The sequence below is a fragment of the Cervus elaphus genome, chromosome 10 (assembly GCF_910594005.1).
Source record: "Cervus elaphus chromosome 10, mCerEla1.1, whole genome shotgun sequence".
NCBI lineage: Eukaryota > Metazoa > Chordata > Mammalia > Artiodactyla > Cervidae > Cervus > Cervus elaphus.
Genome location: NC_057824.1, coordinates 54,845,052 through 54,859,042, shown reverse-complemented (window position 1 = coordinate 54,859,042; position 13,991 = coordinate 54,845,052). Strand labels below are relative to the sequence as shown.

The window sequence follows — 13,991 nt, the reverse complement described above, 5'->3', positions numbered from 1 at the left end:
CACAGACTGTCCCCCCAACCCCGCGATCCGTCCGTCAGAGCGCTGACCCTGCAGGGACACAGGCTGCTGGAGGCACGAGAAAACTCGGCTGTTTATGTATAAATAAGTGCAGGTCACCAGGAGATCCCGTACCCTCCACTGGGGGCCCTGCCCCTCCCCCAGGCCACGGCCAGCACACCCCCCTCCATGGGCCGCCCCGCCTCCCACAGCCCGGGTGGAGCCCTCCTGCCTGTGCGGCCCCCAGCTCGGGGCCGCCCAGCGTCCTTCCCCATTGCTGCCCCGCCTGGGGTCTGTCCGTGCAGGGAGGCCGCCTGAGCTGACGGCCAGGGGAGCCCGGCAGGTCCCTGGGGCCATCTGGGGGGCGCGAGTGCCCTCTTCTGGGGCTGCGGGCCCACCCAGGTGAGGGTGCAGCCCCTGGGCGCCTGGCAGGACTGCCAGGTGACCCACTCCACAAGCCGCAGGTGGGTGGGCAGGAAGCTCCCGGGAGAGGCCTGACCTTTGGCAAGATGGTCAGTGGGCGGGGCGCCCTGTCCTTTCTGGGTGGCCGCTGACCGCGGGCCCCCTACAGCTCCTCCGCGGGTATCAACATCCTCTTCTCCATGTTGCGGCCCTTCCTGCCCCCACCGGGGCCGCCATCCGGGCCGTGGGGGGGCGTGCAGGGCGATGGCGCCCTGCCCTGGGCCGGCCGGGCGGCCTCCTGTGTGGCCTGCTGTGTGTACTGCTGGTAGGCGGGTGAGAAGTTGTGGATGGCGTCCTGCACGATGTCCTGCGGGCTCATGGTCTCCTTGAGGCCACTGGAGATGCTCTGCATGGGCGCTGAGGGGGCTGGGGGCGGGCGGCGGGTGGGCTGGGTGCTCCCTGGGCATACACCACCCCGCCCCTCATGCACCCCGCCCCCAGGACCCGGCTTCCTCCCTGCCAGACTGCGGGCTGCCCAGGGCCGAGGCCTTTCTTCATGTCCAGGTCCTGGCTCGGCCAGTAGGGGGTGACTCCAGAACCCCTGAATCTTGGCCCAGCCCTGGGGCGCTCCCAGCCCAGACCCTCTGCCAGGGCCAATGGCGGGAGGCCGCCTTGGGTTGGCCCCCCACCTTATCTCCACCCTGGGGCCCCCACCTTATCTCCACCTCCTCACCACTCCAGGCTGACCAGTCCAGGCCGAGGCCCATCCCTACCCACACGGGCCTTTCTCTAGGGGCGCCAGTGCCAGCCAGCCCCCCGACTGTCCTGCCAGGCCTGTCTGGGCACCTGGGAGTGCTGGCGGGTACCCCCCCAGGCCTGGGGGACAGGAGGGACCCTAGGCCCAAACGCCAGGTCCCGCCAGCTCACTCAGCTCATCCTGGCTCTGGTCTCCTCCCCTGGACCATGAGCAGGTGAGGCTCCTGTCGGGGGCTCGGGCCCTCCTTGGGGCCATCTCCCTGCCCACCAGGGTGAGATGGGGAACACAGGCATGGTTCAGGGGGCTGCTCGGGCCCCCCTCAGCACCCCTGCCCTCAAGACGGTCCAGGGGCTCCACAGCCTGGGGCTGCGGTCCTGCATACCTGGAGAGTGGTCTTTCTTCTCCGAGTACACCTGGCAGGTGAAGGCGTAGCGCAGGGCGATGGAAGCAAAGAGCATCTCGATGCAGATGATGAAGTTCTGGTACCCGGCGGCCACCGTGCCGGCCCCCACCGTGTTCCCGTCAATGACCTGGACCTCGGGGATGACCCCACACCTCTCCAGGATGGCCAGCAGCAGCCCTGGGGGTGGTGCCGGCCGCTCAGTCAGTTGCGCCGGACAGGAGGCTGGACGGGAGCTGACCCCAGCCAAGACCACCCCCCTGCTGAGGCCGCGTGAGCTTGGGGGGGGGTCTGCAGGGTCTGAGCTCAGTTCAGGGGGGCTGGGCGCCTCCAGTGTGGGGTCCTTGGCACAGTGGGCATCGAGAATCCCCCGAGGGCCTGTCTTGCTCTCCCCCGGCCCCAGCTGCTCACTGCCCTCTGAGAAGTGCGGGCCAGAAGTGCCCAGGGGCTGGTGGGCGCGGGGCTCCTGCACCCCTCTGGGCGTCCTGTCTCCCCACATCAGGCCCCACCTCCCGGGGGGTCCTCGCTGTCTCCCCTGCTGAGAGGGCTGCCCACTGACAGCGGCCGCAGCTGGGGGTGGGGCTGGGCCTGAGGGCACCCGGGGCCTTGTCCACCCACCCTGCCAGAAAGAGAGGAAGATGACGGCCTTGATGGTGAGGAACTTGAGCACAGGCTCAAAGGGTCGCAGCAGCTCGCTGGTGGCGGAGTAGAAGAGGAACAGGGCGTAGAGCGCCAGGCTGACTGAGGCGTTGTAGACAAGGGTGACGTACAGGTAGCCGCTGCGGACGCTGGGGGCCAGGGCGGGAGCCCATCAGGGCGGCCACGGCCCTGTGCCCGCCCCGCCCCACCTGCTGCGCCAGTGGCCTGAGCCCCCAGCCTGGGCACCGCAGAGACTCAGACCCGGGCCCCCCTCCAGGGCCGCACGGGGCACCCAGGCGGGGCGGCTGAGGAGCTGCGGGCGCTGGTCTTCAGATCCCGCCCCCTCCAGGCAGGGGCCCCGCTGCCCCTCTCCACCTTCCTGCCACGGGCACAGCCCTGCGCAAGGTGGACCCACGCCGTGTGCGGGTGTTGGTGTGCATGTGACCGTGTGAGCATGCATACGTGAGCTTTATGTGTGCACACGCATGTGTGCACTCCCCTGTGCGAGCATGTGTCTGCACATGTGAGCAGGAGTGTGCATGTGTGTGAGACGTGCCTGTGGGCCTGGCCCAGGGGCGTGTGCAAGGGCGGAGCTCGGCTCCCCGGGTGCCCTTAAATCCATCCTCACTGTCTGGGGGCTGTGCTGTCGGGCCGCGAAGCCCTGGGGTCCCCAGGGCTCACCTGTGACAAGGGTCTGTTTGCCACAGCCTTGCCCCCGGCCCTTCCCCCTGCGCTGAGCCCTGCCTCCCGCCCCTGCCCCCCGAGGGTGCCCCCCGCCCCTCCCGCACGCCAGCCAGGCCTCACTTGAAGTCCCCGTCGTGGTATTTGCCGAATGCCTGCAGGACGATGGTGACCAAGGCCATGATGGGCTTCACAATGCAGAACTGCAGCGTGGCCTGGGGGTCGGGGAGGGGCTGAGGATGGTGGCTGGGGGCCGCTGGTGAGGAGCCAGCCCAGCATGCTGGGCGCGCAGGGGCCGTGGGGGACTGGCCGGGGGGCCCAGGCACTCACCTGCTTGCAGAAGCGCAGAAAGCCAATGGAGTAGGTCATGCCCTGAAGGCAGCAGGTGCCGTGGAAGCAGCTGGTCCTGGGGTGCAGGAGTCCCTGAGGCGTGTCCCCGGAGGACACCCCCAGAGTGGCCTGGCTGCCCACCGGGGTGTGGAGGACCCACGGGCTCTGGGCAGATGCTTACCGGATGGGCTTTCCCCGGATCTCAGCCATGATGGCGCTCTCGCCCCCCAGGTACTGGAAGCAGAGGCTCAGGAAGCTGTAAATGACAAAGGCTGCAGAGCCGGGTGTGGGCAGTGAGCCTGGGCCGCCCACGAGGCCGGCCGGCCCCGCAGAGCTCCTGGGCGGCCCCTGCCGGGGACACACAGACTCACCCCTCACGGGGCTGCCGCCCGCCCTGGGACATCCCCGGGGTGGGGGGCCGTGGGGCCCACAGCAGCCCCTGCGCCTCAGACGCTCCCACCCCGGTCCATGACCCCTCCCAGGCTCCAGGCAGGCCCAGCTGCAGCCCCACCCCCACCTTGGGACCTCAGGAGTCTCCTTGGCACCCTTGATCTGACCATCTGGCAGGGCCCTCGCTAAGCCGGATTCAGGCTGGCGGGGGCTGTGCAACCCCCCGGGAGCCGCTCACTCGCTCCGCGGGCCCTGGAGAGCCGGCGGCACTCACCTTCGTAGCAATCCCGCACGGAGTCTAAGTAGACGTAGTGCTGCTGGGCCCCCAGGAGGAGGAGGCTGAGCCAGGAGTCGAAGGCGTAGACGGGGACGACTAGCAGCAGGCGGATGATGTACCGCTGCTCGTTGGGCACCGTGTAGGCACGCAGGTGCAGGTAGATCTGGGCGGGCGGAGAGGGCAGGCCTGGGGCACGCTGCCCGCCGCCCCCGGCCCCCCAGCCAGTGGGAGGAAGCAGAGCCAGCCTCCCCTGAGCGGACGCTGCGCACTGGGAATGTGCATTTGGTCACGGGCTCGTTCATTCATTCATCTCGGGGGTGGGCATGTACGCTGGCCTGGGAGCAGTGTGGCACTGGGACATGGGGTCGTTAGAATGGCTGATGCCTCTGACCCCTCCTAGGGACTTAGCCCACAGAACAGATTTATCCAGAAACAAAGACAGGATTCATGTTCAAAGACGTTCATCGTAGGGACGCAGGAGACCGAGCCTGGTGGTGGGCCCGTGACTGTGATGCCAAGCGGAGGGCGACCCTCAGCCCCAGGCACCAGCCTGGGGAGCTGCTCCGAGAGAACGCGACAGGACAGCAAGCCAAGTAGGACCCAGGTGTGTGCCAGAGCCGGGCAGAGATGCCGGGGGAGACGTCCCTGGACGAGAGGGACAGACGGGTGGTCCCCGTGATCGTCTGTGACCTTCCCACATCTTCCTCGTTTTCTACAAGGACATGAAAACGCAGTGGGGGGAAGAAGCACAGGGAGCCAGGCAAACAGGTAGCTGGCCGTGGTCCCCAGCACCCCGGGAGGCTTCCCGGAGGAATCGCCATGAGGGAGGGGGGAGGGGCAGGCCGAAGGCAGGCTGAGCGCAGAAGCCCAGCCTCTGGGGGCACAGCCCGGGGTGGCGGGGGCAGGCTTGCGTCAGTCAGGCTCCTTATCAGCCGCTCCCTCCCCAGCGGATGCAGTGGGAAGGGCACGGCCTGACCAGCTATCGGGAGACAGACTCGGGCCCCTGGGCAGGCGCTGCCCGCTGCGGGCCTCGCCAAGCTGCTGTCCTCTCGGGCCTCAATGCCCCGTCTTTAAAGTGAGGGTCGAGTCGCTCTCTGTCCCCCTGGGTGGAGAGTGAGGGACTCCCTGTCGGGGTGGGGGGAGGACAGGGGGTGGGGAAGTGCCGCCCACGGGGTCTCCGTTAGCCCTGCCCAGGCCGTGGGGCCCCGGGACACGGCTCCAAACACACGCTCCCAGAATCACAGAAGGTCAGGGCTGGACCGAGGGCCAAGCCAAGGCCCAGACTGTGGCTGGAACTGGGACAGCCTGGACCCAGGACGCTGGGTGCCCATCCCCCACCCCGGTGCTCCTCGTCCCACAAAGCACAGCTGCCTGGGAACCTAAAGCCATGCTGCCACCAGGAAGAAGGCCTGACTTCCGCATGATGCCAACGCACCACCCACCTGTCCTGTCTACCATCCAGATGCCCCGGGACAGCTTGCTAAAACGCAGGGCAAATACTGCCTCCTCCAGGAAGGCCTCCTGGGTGGCCCCAACAGGAAGGGGCCACCTCCTCCTGCCGCTCTCAGCTGCACCTGGCCCACCCTAATACGCTTGCCCTGTCCCGCTTACGACCTGGTTATCTGAGGCCACGCCTAGACATGCACCACCCTGGGGGCGACTCTCACTGGGTGGGGGGGGGGGCATCGGCCCCCATGGCCCTGCCTCGAGGCCTCTGGCCACCTGCTGCCCCGCTAGCCAGTCTCCTGACTGCCCCTGCCCCAGGCTCACTCCACCAGCCCAGCCCCTGCAATGCTGCCAGCCAAACTGTCCCACGGGGCCACTCTGCCCTCGGTGCCCAGACCCAGCCTCCTCTGGCTCCCCAGCACCCCCAGCTGAAGGCCAAACTCCCACACATCTGGGGAGCCCCTCTTTTGGGGTCCCCAATGCCTCCAGCCCTCTCTCGCCCACGTCTGCTCATGCCTCTCTGGGCTGGTCCTGGGCTCCCGAGACCCTCTGCTATCTGCGATGCCTGGTACCCACTGCCCAGAGCTGCCCGCAAGCACCACCTCTCACCCTCACCCCGGCCACTCCCTCACTCTCGCTGCCAGGCCCGGCGCGTCCACCTGGGGCGACCTGGCTCTCCAGCTCTGGGCCCCTCCAGCCACGCTCTGACCCCTGGCCTCTCCCAGCCTCAGTCTTCTCATCTGTGAAAGGGGACCCTGCCACTGACCTCAGCGAACGGGCCCACGGGCTGACGAAGCGCCCCGGTGTGGGGGGTACCAGGCGTCCGGCTAGAGTTCTTCCCACTGCTGGGCGGAGGCCGTGTCCTCCGGCCTGGCTTTCTGCGTCCCCTGACCCTCCCCCACGTGGCAAGCACTAGGCGCTGCTCCTCCAGCCGGCCAGGCCTCCGGGTCTGCCCCGAGGCTGCGGGCTGAGCAGGCCTCCTGGGGCTGGGCTGCAGCTCCCAGGGCGCGGGTCCCCAGCGGGCTCCAAGGGGAGGCTCACCTGGTGGCCAGTGAGCACCAGGGCCGCCCACACGAAGATGCCCGAGACGCCGCGGGCCAGCGGCGAGGTGAGGAAGAGGGGCCCGGCGCCCTGCGAGCCGTTTCCCGTACGCTCCATGTGCGGCCCTGCAGGCCCGGCCGGTGGCGTCCACGCCAGGGGGTGGCCTGGGAGCCCGGGAGCGTCAGTCATCTGCAGAGGGAGGGAGGGCACACGGGACGTGGTGAGAGCAAAGTGCGCCGGGGGCGGGCAGCAGTGTGGGCGGGTGGGAGCGCCGGGCTGGGCGGCTGTGCTGGGCTCCTGGCAGCGGCCCTCCCGCAAGGGCGCCAGGCAGCCTCTCCTGCCCACACACCTGGGCTCCGGGCAGCCCTCCGTGTGCAGGGACGCAACTCTGAGGCCCGGCCCCGAGGTGCCCTCCTTCCCGGAGTCGGCCGCCTGGGTGCAGATGCCAGCTGCCCGGCTGTGACCTGGGGCAGTGCCCCTCTGGTGTCCTGGGCTTGCGGGGAGCCCGCGTCCCAGACCAAAGACATCTGAGGAAGTCGGGGAGCCCCTCTGGCCCTGCCTGCCGGGGGTGGGGTCTGGGAAGCCGGCCAGACTGGCCCTGCCCTCAGCAGCAGACAGGGTTGGGGGTACGCCCAGTACCCACCCACCCAGCCTGCCTGCCTGACCGTCTGGCGTCCTGCTTGGCCAGGGCCCCTGGCCACCCCAGGACCGCTCGCCTGTCCTGGGTGCCCGCTCTGCAGTCTCTTGTGACCTGCTGGGGCGCCAGGCACCTCCCTGCTCTCGCACTTGAGGTCGCCACCCCTCCCTGCAGCCCTGGTCACGGGGCCCAGCACCTACCTCTCGGGCAGGAAGCTCCCGGGCCAGTCCTGGGTGGCCAGGCCTCCAGGGAAGCCAGGCTGGTCGTTTGCGTGGCCAGTGAACCCGGCGGGTGGCCCCGGTGGGGGTGGGATCGGACTACCTTCAGGAGGCCCGGGGAGGGGCGGCCACCTGCACACACAGCCCCGTGGCCCCCCAGCCTCGGGCGGAGGGCGGGCCGGCAGAGGGGCGGAGCGGAGGGCGGGCCCCTCCCCTGACACTCTATCCCTCCCCCAGCTGTTTGCTCCAGGCGGCTGGCTCCTGGGACTGCCCTCACCTGCCTGGACCAGAAGGCCGGGCCAGCAGGGGCCTGACACAGGGGGCGGGTCTGCGGCGGGCCAGGGTGGGCTGAGTCCCTGTGGGTACAGGCTTCCCGTCGGGCTGATGGAGTTCTCCGAGGAGACAGAGGGGGCATAGCGTGACATGGAGGGTGGATTAAATGCCCCTTAAAAGGGGTAAATCTATCATCGGGTCCCCACCCCCAAAAGTCCACTGGAAACGTTCCTGTGTTTGTTTGCTGGAGGAGGGGAGGAGGGACCAGGGTGAGTGAGAAAGGCGGGCTGGGCCTGCGGGGTCAGCCCTGGGCCGGGGTCGGAGGGGGGTGCCCACCCGCCTGGCCTCAGAGGGGGCGGCGGGGGCGCCTTGGCAGGCATCAGCACGGGTGCCTGCCTGCACAGTCTGTTCTTGGTGACGCCCAGCCTCCCCCAGGCCCTGGGTCAAGGGGTCAGGCTCCTTCCAGAGGCGGGAGTCGTTGGGGGACGTGACCGGGGTCCCCCAGGGGTATGGGGGGCCCGGGGAGAGGCCGCCAGCCCCTGCACCTGCATGTGTCCACCCACACGGTCGCCCCAGGGAGCCCCTAGACACTCCCTGAGGTCCTGGTCCTAACGCAGGGAAAGCCCTGGACCACCCCTCCCCCAGGCCTCCTGCAGGCCGCCTCGTCCTGCATCCCGAATGTCACCTCCTCTCCCGTCACCTCCTTCAATTCCACAGGCGTCAGGATCCCTGTGCCCTGCCCAGCCCATGCCCGGGCCGTGGGGAGCCAGCGCCCTGCCCGTGGGCTCCCACACCGCTGCGGCCTGTGGCTTCTCCCGCCGCCGCGAGCTCCCGCGGGCCCCCAGCCCCACCGGCCCCCGGCGCAGTGGCCGCACGTTATAAGCCTGGGTGCCCGCCCGTCCTGCGGCTTCCTGATCAGGTCACCCCAGCAGCCGCCTCGGCCCTGCCTCCTGCCGGGACCCCAGCCTCCTCAGAGACCCCTTCACCTCGCCGCCTCTGCTTTCTTGTCTGCAGAGGTGAGTCTGGGCTCTGCCAGCCCTTCCCCGGGGTGCTGTGTGCAGACTGTAGTCCCTGCCCCACCCAATCCCTCCTTGAGCCCCAGACCGCAGACCCCAGACCGCAGAGCAGGGCCATGTGCCCGGCGCGGCAGCCAGGGGCCCTGGGGGCCCCCGGGGGGGGGGAGGTCAGGCGTGGCTTCTCCAGTTTAGAGGGAAGGGCCAGCTATGCCAAGCCCGCGCATGACTGGCGAAGGGTCCCGGCTCTAGGGAGGCGAGGGCTTCAGCACCCTGGTCCTGGGGAGGGCCAGGGTGAGGCCGACCCTTCGGCCACCATGGGACCCTCCAGCCAAAGGAGGCCCTACTGCTGTCGCAGCCACGCTTCCCCGGGAGAGGTGGCCAGTCCGGCTGGGCCTGCTCGCCCGCCCGGGGCTGGACACTGACTGAGTCCGTCTCGGGACAAACCTGCCCGTCCAGAGGCCGAGGCCCCTGACTGCAGGTCACCTGACAGGTGACGGGGCCCCAGGCGGCTCCTGGCCAGGCTGCAGGAGGCTGGGATGCCGCGGCCCGTCACAGACCTCAGCGCCCTCGTCCTGACGCCTGTCCCTCACCTCAGTGACCTGATGCCCGGGGCTCTTGGCCTGCGTAGGGCACCAAACCGTCCTCCAGGCGTCCCTACCGAGCCAGCCCCTTTCTAGGCCAGCCTGCCGCCTGGGGACATCTCTGGGGGCACGCGGTGGGCAGACTCTCCCCTACCGCTCTCCTTGCATGCAGGCCCTTCCCCTGCTGAGAGCCACCCACCCTGGGCTGGCCTGCCAGGGTCCTTTGACACTCCCCGGGCCCTTGCTGACGGTGCCCACGGGCGGCAAACAGACTCACCCCTGGGCTGTGGCTGCTGCCCGCAGAATGCCCGCTGACTCAGCCAACACCTGCACGGCCTGGGCCGGGAGCCTGGTCAGGCCCCCCAGAATGCCTCTGCAGCCCGTGGGGGATGAGTCCCAGCCTGGCCGCCCACCAGCCTGGGGACCCCGAGCCTCTCCTCCACTCCCTCTGGGCCTCAGCGGGGCGGGGGCTGAGGGTCCTTCCAGTTCTAGTTTGGGGGCAGTTTTGGAAGCGTGGCCTCCCCCTGTCCAAGGTGCCAGCTCCTTGCCTGGGCGGGACCCTGGGCCTGAAGCCGGGGGTGCAGGGCACCCGTCAGAGGCAGGCCCGGGACCTGCGGGCCCCTCCCTGCGTCTGTGGCCTCGGCTGACTGTGGCCTCTCCCGGCCCTGGTTTCCGCGGGTGATGGATGGCCGTGTGCGGCAGGGCAGCCCTGGTCAGCGCGGGACTCGGGAGGCTCTGCTGGCTCCTCCCAAAGGCGGCCTCGGCTGCCGCCGCCGGGGGCTGGGCGTGGGGTCCCGCCAGCGAGTGCACGTGGGTGGCCTTCTGCTGCCCGGTCACCAAGCCAACCAGGCCTGCCCCGCGGCCACGCGGGCACCCACACGGGGCCGTCTCCTTGCATCCCGTGCTCTTTCCTGCCCGTGCCCAGGCCTGCTGCCCCGGTCCCCGGGAGAGCCTGTGCCTGCCGGGGGCCTGTCCGTACCTGCCCGTTACCCAAGAGCAGACCGCCAGCCCTGGCTGCCTGCCTGGGGGCACTCTTCCCGGTGGTGCTGGGGCAGGGGTGCTGACCTGGGCCTGGCCTGAGGCCCTTTTTGGTCACCTGGTGGCACCCGGGGGCCTGGCAGGGGGCATGGCCTCAGGGGTGGGGACGGGCTGGGGATGGAGCCGCTGTGGAGCTCAGAATCTCAGGGTGTGGGCATTTCTCTCCAGGGGTGTGCAGGGCCCAGCCTGGACACATCTGTCTCCTGGGTGTGCAGGCGCACACACTCACACATGCACACACGCGCACACGCGCGCACACACACACACACAGCTCACCTCCCTGGTAACGCCCTCGGCCGTCAGGCCGGGCCCCTGAAGCAGGTCTGATGAAGGCCTCCAGGCCCGAGGGGGTGGCTGAGCTGTCCGGCACCACCGCCAGACCTCCAGGCCTCTGCCGTGCCTTCTCCCGGCGGCCTGGGTCAGTCCGATACGCCTGCTGCTGGGAAAGCGCTGGCCTTGCCCCAGACCCAGGAGACGCCTCCCTGCCACCCGCCCCAGCCACCCTGCCAGGCCGGCCCTACCTGCCCGGGTAGCCCAGCTACGCCCTCCGCTGTGCCCTGCCCAGGGTTGGGACCAGCCATCCTTCCTACCCACCCACCACCTGCCTATCACGTCTCCGACCCCAGGGCGTGGTCCTGCTGGACCAGGGAGCGCTGTGGCTCTGGGTCCTGCATCTGCCCGGCCCGTCTGTGTGGCCGGGGGTCTGAGGCCCACTTCACGTGTGGTGAGGGTTGAGTGGGGTGACATGGCGTCTGCCACACCCGGAGCACCCCGACCCAGCCCTCCTCCCTTCACGCTGTTCCATCTTCCTGTCTTTGTCCCTTCTGCCCTCAACTGCCCCACATCAGGGAGCCGCGCCTTCCAGGGCTCCGGCACCTCCCACGTCTCACAGTCCATGCGGAATGTACCATCCTGATGTCCCTGGTCCCCACAGGAGGCCGGGCCTGCCCCCTGCTCTGCATCTGTGACTGTGAGAGCCGATGGCACAGTCACTGTCCACGTCACTCAGCCAGCTCTGAGCTCATGGATCCGGCCATCACCCTTGTCCCCTGCCCAGCGCCCCCTCCTGATTTCCAGTTTCGCTCCAAGGTGCTAAACAAAACAGCCAACACCAGCTTATCCAGCTGAGCCCGCGGCCGCTGCCTCACTCCGCGGGTTGCCTGTCGTAATTGGTTCAGGTGGATCCAGGGCTCTGTCAAACCCCGGACAAGCTGCTTGGATGGATAACCTAGGGCAGCCGCCCTCCTGGCCTCTCTTGACTGCCAAGGGACCCACTCGGCCTTGACTCTGAGCCAGAGCTACAGGCCTGTGTCCACTTAGGAAAAGGCGGCGAGCAGGAGGGGAACGTGGGCTTCTCTGCTTGCAACTCAGCAGCAGGAATGTCCACCCCACACTGCGTGTCCATTCCACACCACACTGCGTGTCCACCCCACACTACATGTCCATCCCACACCACACCGCATGTCCACCCCACACTGCATGTCCATCCCACACCATACCGCGTGTCCAGCCCACACTGCATTAGTCCAAGGGCATGGCCTTGAACAAGGGCACTTCCTGCGCCTGTCGGTGTTGCAGGGGCTGGCACATCGGCCCCACGTGCGTTATTCACATTCGGCCATAAATTGCTGGGAGTTGTAATTACAGTTTGATCGCTGGGTAAAGCACCATATGCAGCCTTTCCATCTAAAGGAATAACAATTTCCACGAAGCCGACAGCCCTGCCTGCGGAAACCGTGGCTTTATGGATCTCTTTATTGGAGCATGTATCTCTCCTCCTGAATTATAGCAGCTGCGAGCAGAGCACCGCGGAAAGCAAGGGCCAAGCGCCTTCTCACGAGCCACTCATCTTGATTTACAAGGCAGAGCAGAGCAGCGAGGTGGTGGCTTCAGCGACAGAAGTCTTTGCTCTCGATAGCCACCAGACAGCTTCGGGCAGCTGTACGTACCACTCCGGACAGTGCTAGGGACCCTGCTTTCAGTCATACATCAGCCGTCCCCCCACATTCCAGGCGGGCAGCCGTGGGACAGCACAGATAACAGGGGCTCAAGTGTATTTGTATCCTGGGGCCAGTCCCCTGGGGGTCTGAGCAACTTGCCCCGTCCTGCTGAGCCTCCATTTCCTCCACTGTCCACCTGCCTCTTAACAGCAGTCACGAGGGCTCGGTCGGACGGTGGGGGCGCCGCCAGGGCCTGGTGCGCAGGACGCCTCCGCGCGAGGCTGCACCAGAGCTCTGCACGCAGAGCAGGGACATCCGCCTGCATGTCGATGAGGATGGCCTGTCCCTTAGAAAGGGGACCAAGGAGTGTCAGCAAGGGGCTGGGGCCGGGTAAACAGTGTGGAAAAGTCAAAGTTGCTAAGTCACGTCCAACTCTGCGACCCCATGGACTGTAGCCCGCCAGGCTCCTCTGTCCATGGAATTCTCCAGGCAAGAATCCTGGAGTGGGTAGCTCTTCCCTTCTCCAGGGGATCTTCCCAACCCAGCGATCAAACTCAGGTCTCCTGCACTGCAGGCAGATTCTTGACCAGCTGAGCTACCAGGGAAGACAGTGTGGCCCATCCAAGGAGTACCAGTGAGGGGCCTGGGGCAGGGTGACTAGCGTGGCCTCAGGGCCCTCCGCTTGCTTCAAACCCCAGCCCTGCCGCTTGGTGGCAGCGTGCCCCTGTTTCAACTGCCGTGTAGGTGAGAGCAGTGACCTTGTGGGGTGGGCGGGAGGATAACGTGTTAACAGGATTGAAGGGTGAGCCCAGGGCTCACCGACAGGCAGCATGAGCCAGACCTCTCGTACATTTAGGGGCCGAGTCAGAAAACCAAAGCTGCAAATCTGGAGTTAGCCCCAGGCTGGAGCCTGACCCAAGGTTCAGGTTCCCGGCTGGTTGAGCGGGAAAAGCGTGTTTCCAGACTCGTCTGATGCTTAGATAACAAGCGCGCTGATTACAGGCTGATACAGATCGAGGCGGCTCTGTGCGCCCAGCCAGGCGCCAGTTCTCCAGGAGTACCACCCCCCCATCATTCCCAGGTCCTGCCGCCCTCCCCAACATATCTCCTCTACTCCAGTATCTGTGTCCCCACACCTGCTGTGACCTGGGTCGCCCCTCGGGTCTGCACACACAGGTGGGCAGGCCTTTCCCTTCTCTGGTTTGTCAGCTGGTTTCTGGCCTTTAAAGCGTCTGTGCAGGCCCCCCAAGTGCACACGCCAGGTGGGGTCTTCTCAGGAGAAAGGCCGGGGCTGAGCGCGAGCAGCAGGGAGGCGGGACCCGGGGCCCCCAGCCAGATGTGGCCGCCGAAGAGCCCTGTGCCTCCCGGCGTGGATCTGCCTGTTTTCCCGGGTGGGGGCCTGGCTCCCAGGTGCCTCAAGCTCCCCACACAGGGGCATCTGCACCCGCTCCGGAAGTCTGGTGGACCCTCGTATGACTGCCTGGCTCTCCTGACACGGGTCACCGGGTCACCCCGCAGCTGCTGGGTGCCTGCGGGCTTACCCGACGGTCCTGAGGGGCCGTGACAGTGCGTCCCCGGGGTCCCTGGCATCTGCTGAGGGACGAGCCTTTGAACACGGCTGTCCTCTGTCCCGTGCTCAGCAACCTCACTGAATCCTTCTCAGGTTAGACCAGCAGCGTGGTCTCGACACTACCGGTCCTCGGCAGCCCCTCACGTCCCAGTCTGCGCTTCTGCCTCCCGGCCGTTCTCACAAGCACCCGCGCCTGTGGGGGGATACTCCTCTACCCCTCGCCTTTAAGCACACAGCTCTGGAGGCTAGCGTGCCAGCCCACCGCGAGGATGCGAGCGGCATCTGGGCAACGGAAGACTCAGAAAAGCCACAGGAAGAGAAGCAGGATGAGGAAGGGGCAGAGTCAGCTCCTGGAGCC

At 67.7% G+C, this 13,991-nt stretch overlaps 2 protein-coding genes across 7 annotated transcripts; both read right to left on the bottom strand.

Annotated features, from left to right (window-relative positions):
- Positions 1-73: 73 nt before the first annotated feature.
- TMEM184A (transmembrane protein 184A) lies at positions 74-10,593 on the bottom strand. 6 transcript variants are annotated; one of them, XM_043915454.1, is made up of 9 exons: positions 10,400-10,593; positions 6,361-6,549; positions 3,871-4,036; positions 3,388-3,478; positions 3,207-3,282; positions 3,000-3,091; positions 2,175-2,344; positions 1,539-1,736; positions 74-825 (listed from the first exon to the last, which is right to left on the bottom strand). In XM_043915454.1, exons 2-9 carry the CDS (start codon positions 6,547-6,549, stop codon positions 563-565), a joined length of 1,245 nt encoding a protein of 414 aa, XP_043771389.1. In that variant the 5' UTR covers positions 10,400-10,593; the 3' UTR covers positions 74-562. The 6 variants fall into 6 exon arrangements, with proteins under 6 accessions (XP_043771389.1, XP_043771393.1, XP_043771388.1 ...); XM_043915458.1 differs by lacking the exon at positions 10,400-10,593 and adding an exon at positions 7,198-7,446 and having other exon boundaries at positions 2,175-2,251; XM_043915453.1 differs by lacking the exon at positions 10,400-10,593 and adding an exon at positions 7,198-7,442.
- On the bottom strand, positions 7,194-13,653 carry LOC122702050 (collagen alpha-1(I) chain-like). Its single transcript, XM_043915560.1, has 12 exons — positions 13,321-13,653; positions 12,223-12,409; positions 10,967-11,091; positions 10,400-10,559; positions 10,151-10,199; positions 9,363-10,064; positions 8,988-9,206; positions 8,593-8,647; positions 8,189-8,399; positions 7,825-8,033; positions 7,493-7,571; positions 7,194-7,318 (listed from the first exon to the last, which is right to left on the bottom strand). Exons 1-12 carry the CDS (start codon positions 13,651-13,653, stop codon positions 7,194-7,196), a joined length of 2,454 nt encoding a protein of 817 aa, XP_043771495.1.
- Between the last annotated feature and the right edge of the window lie 338 nt (positions 13,654-13,991).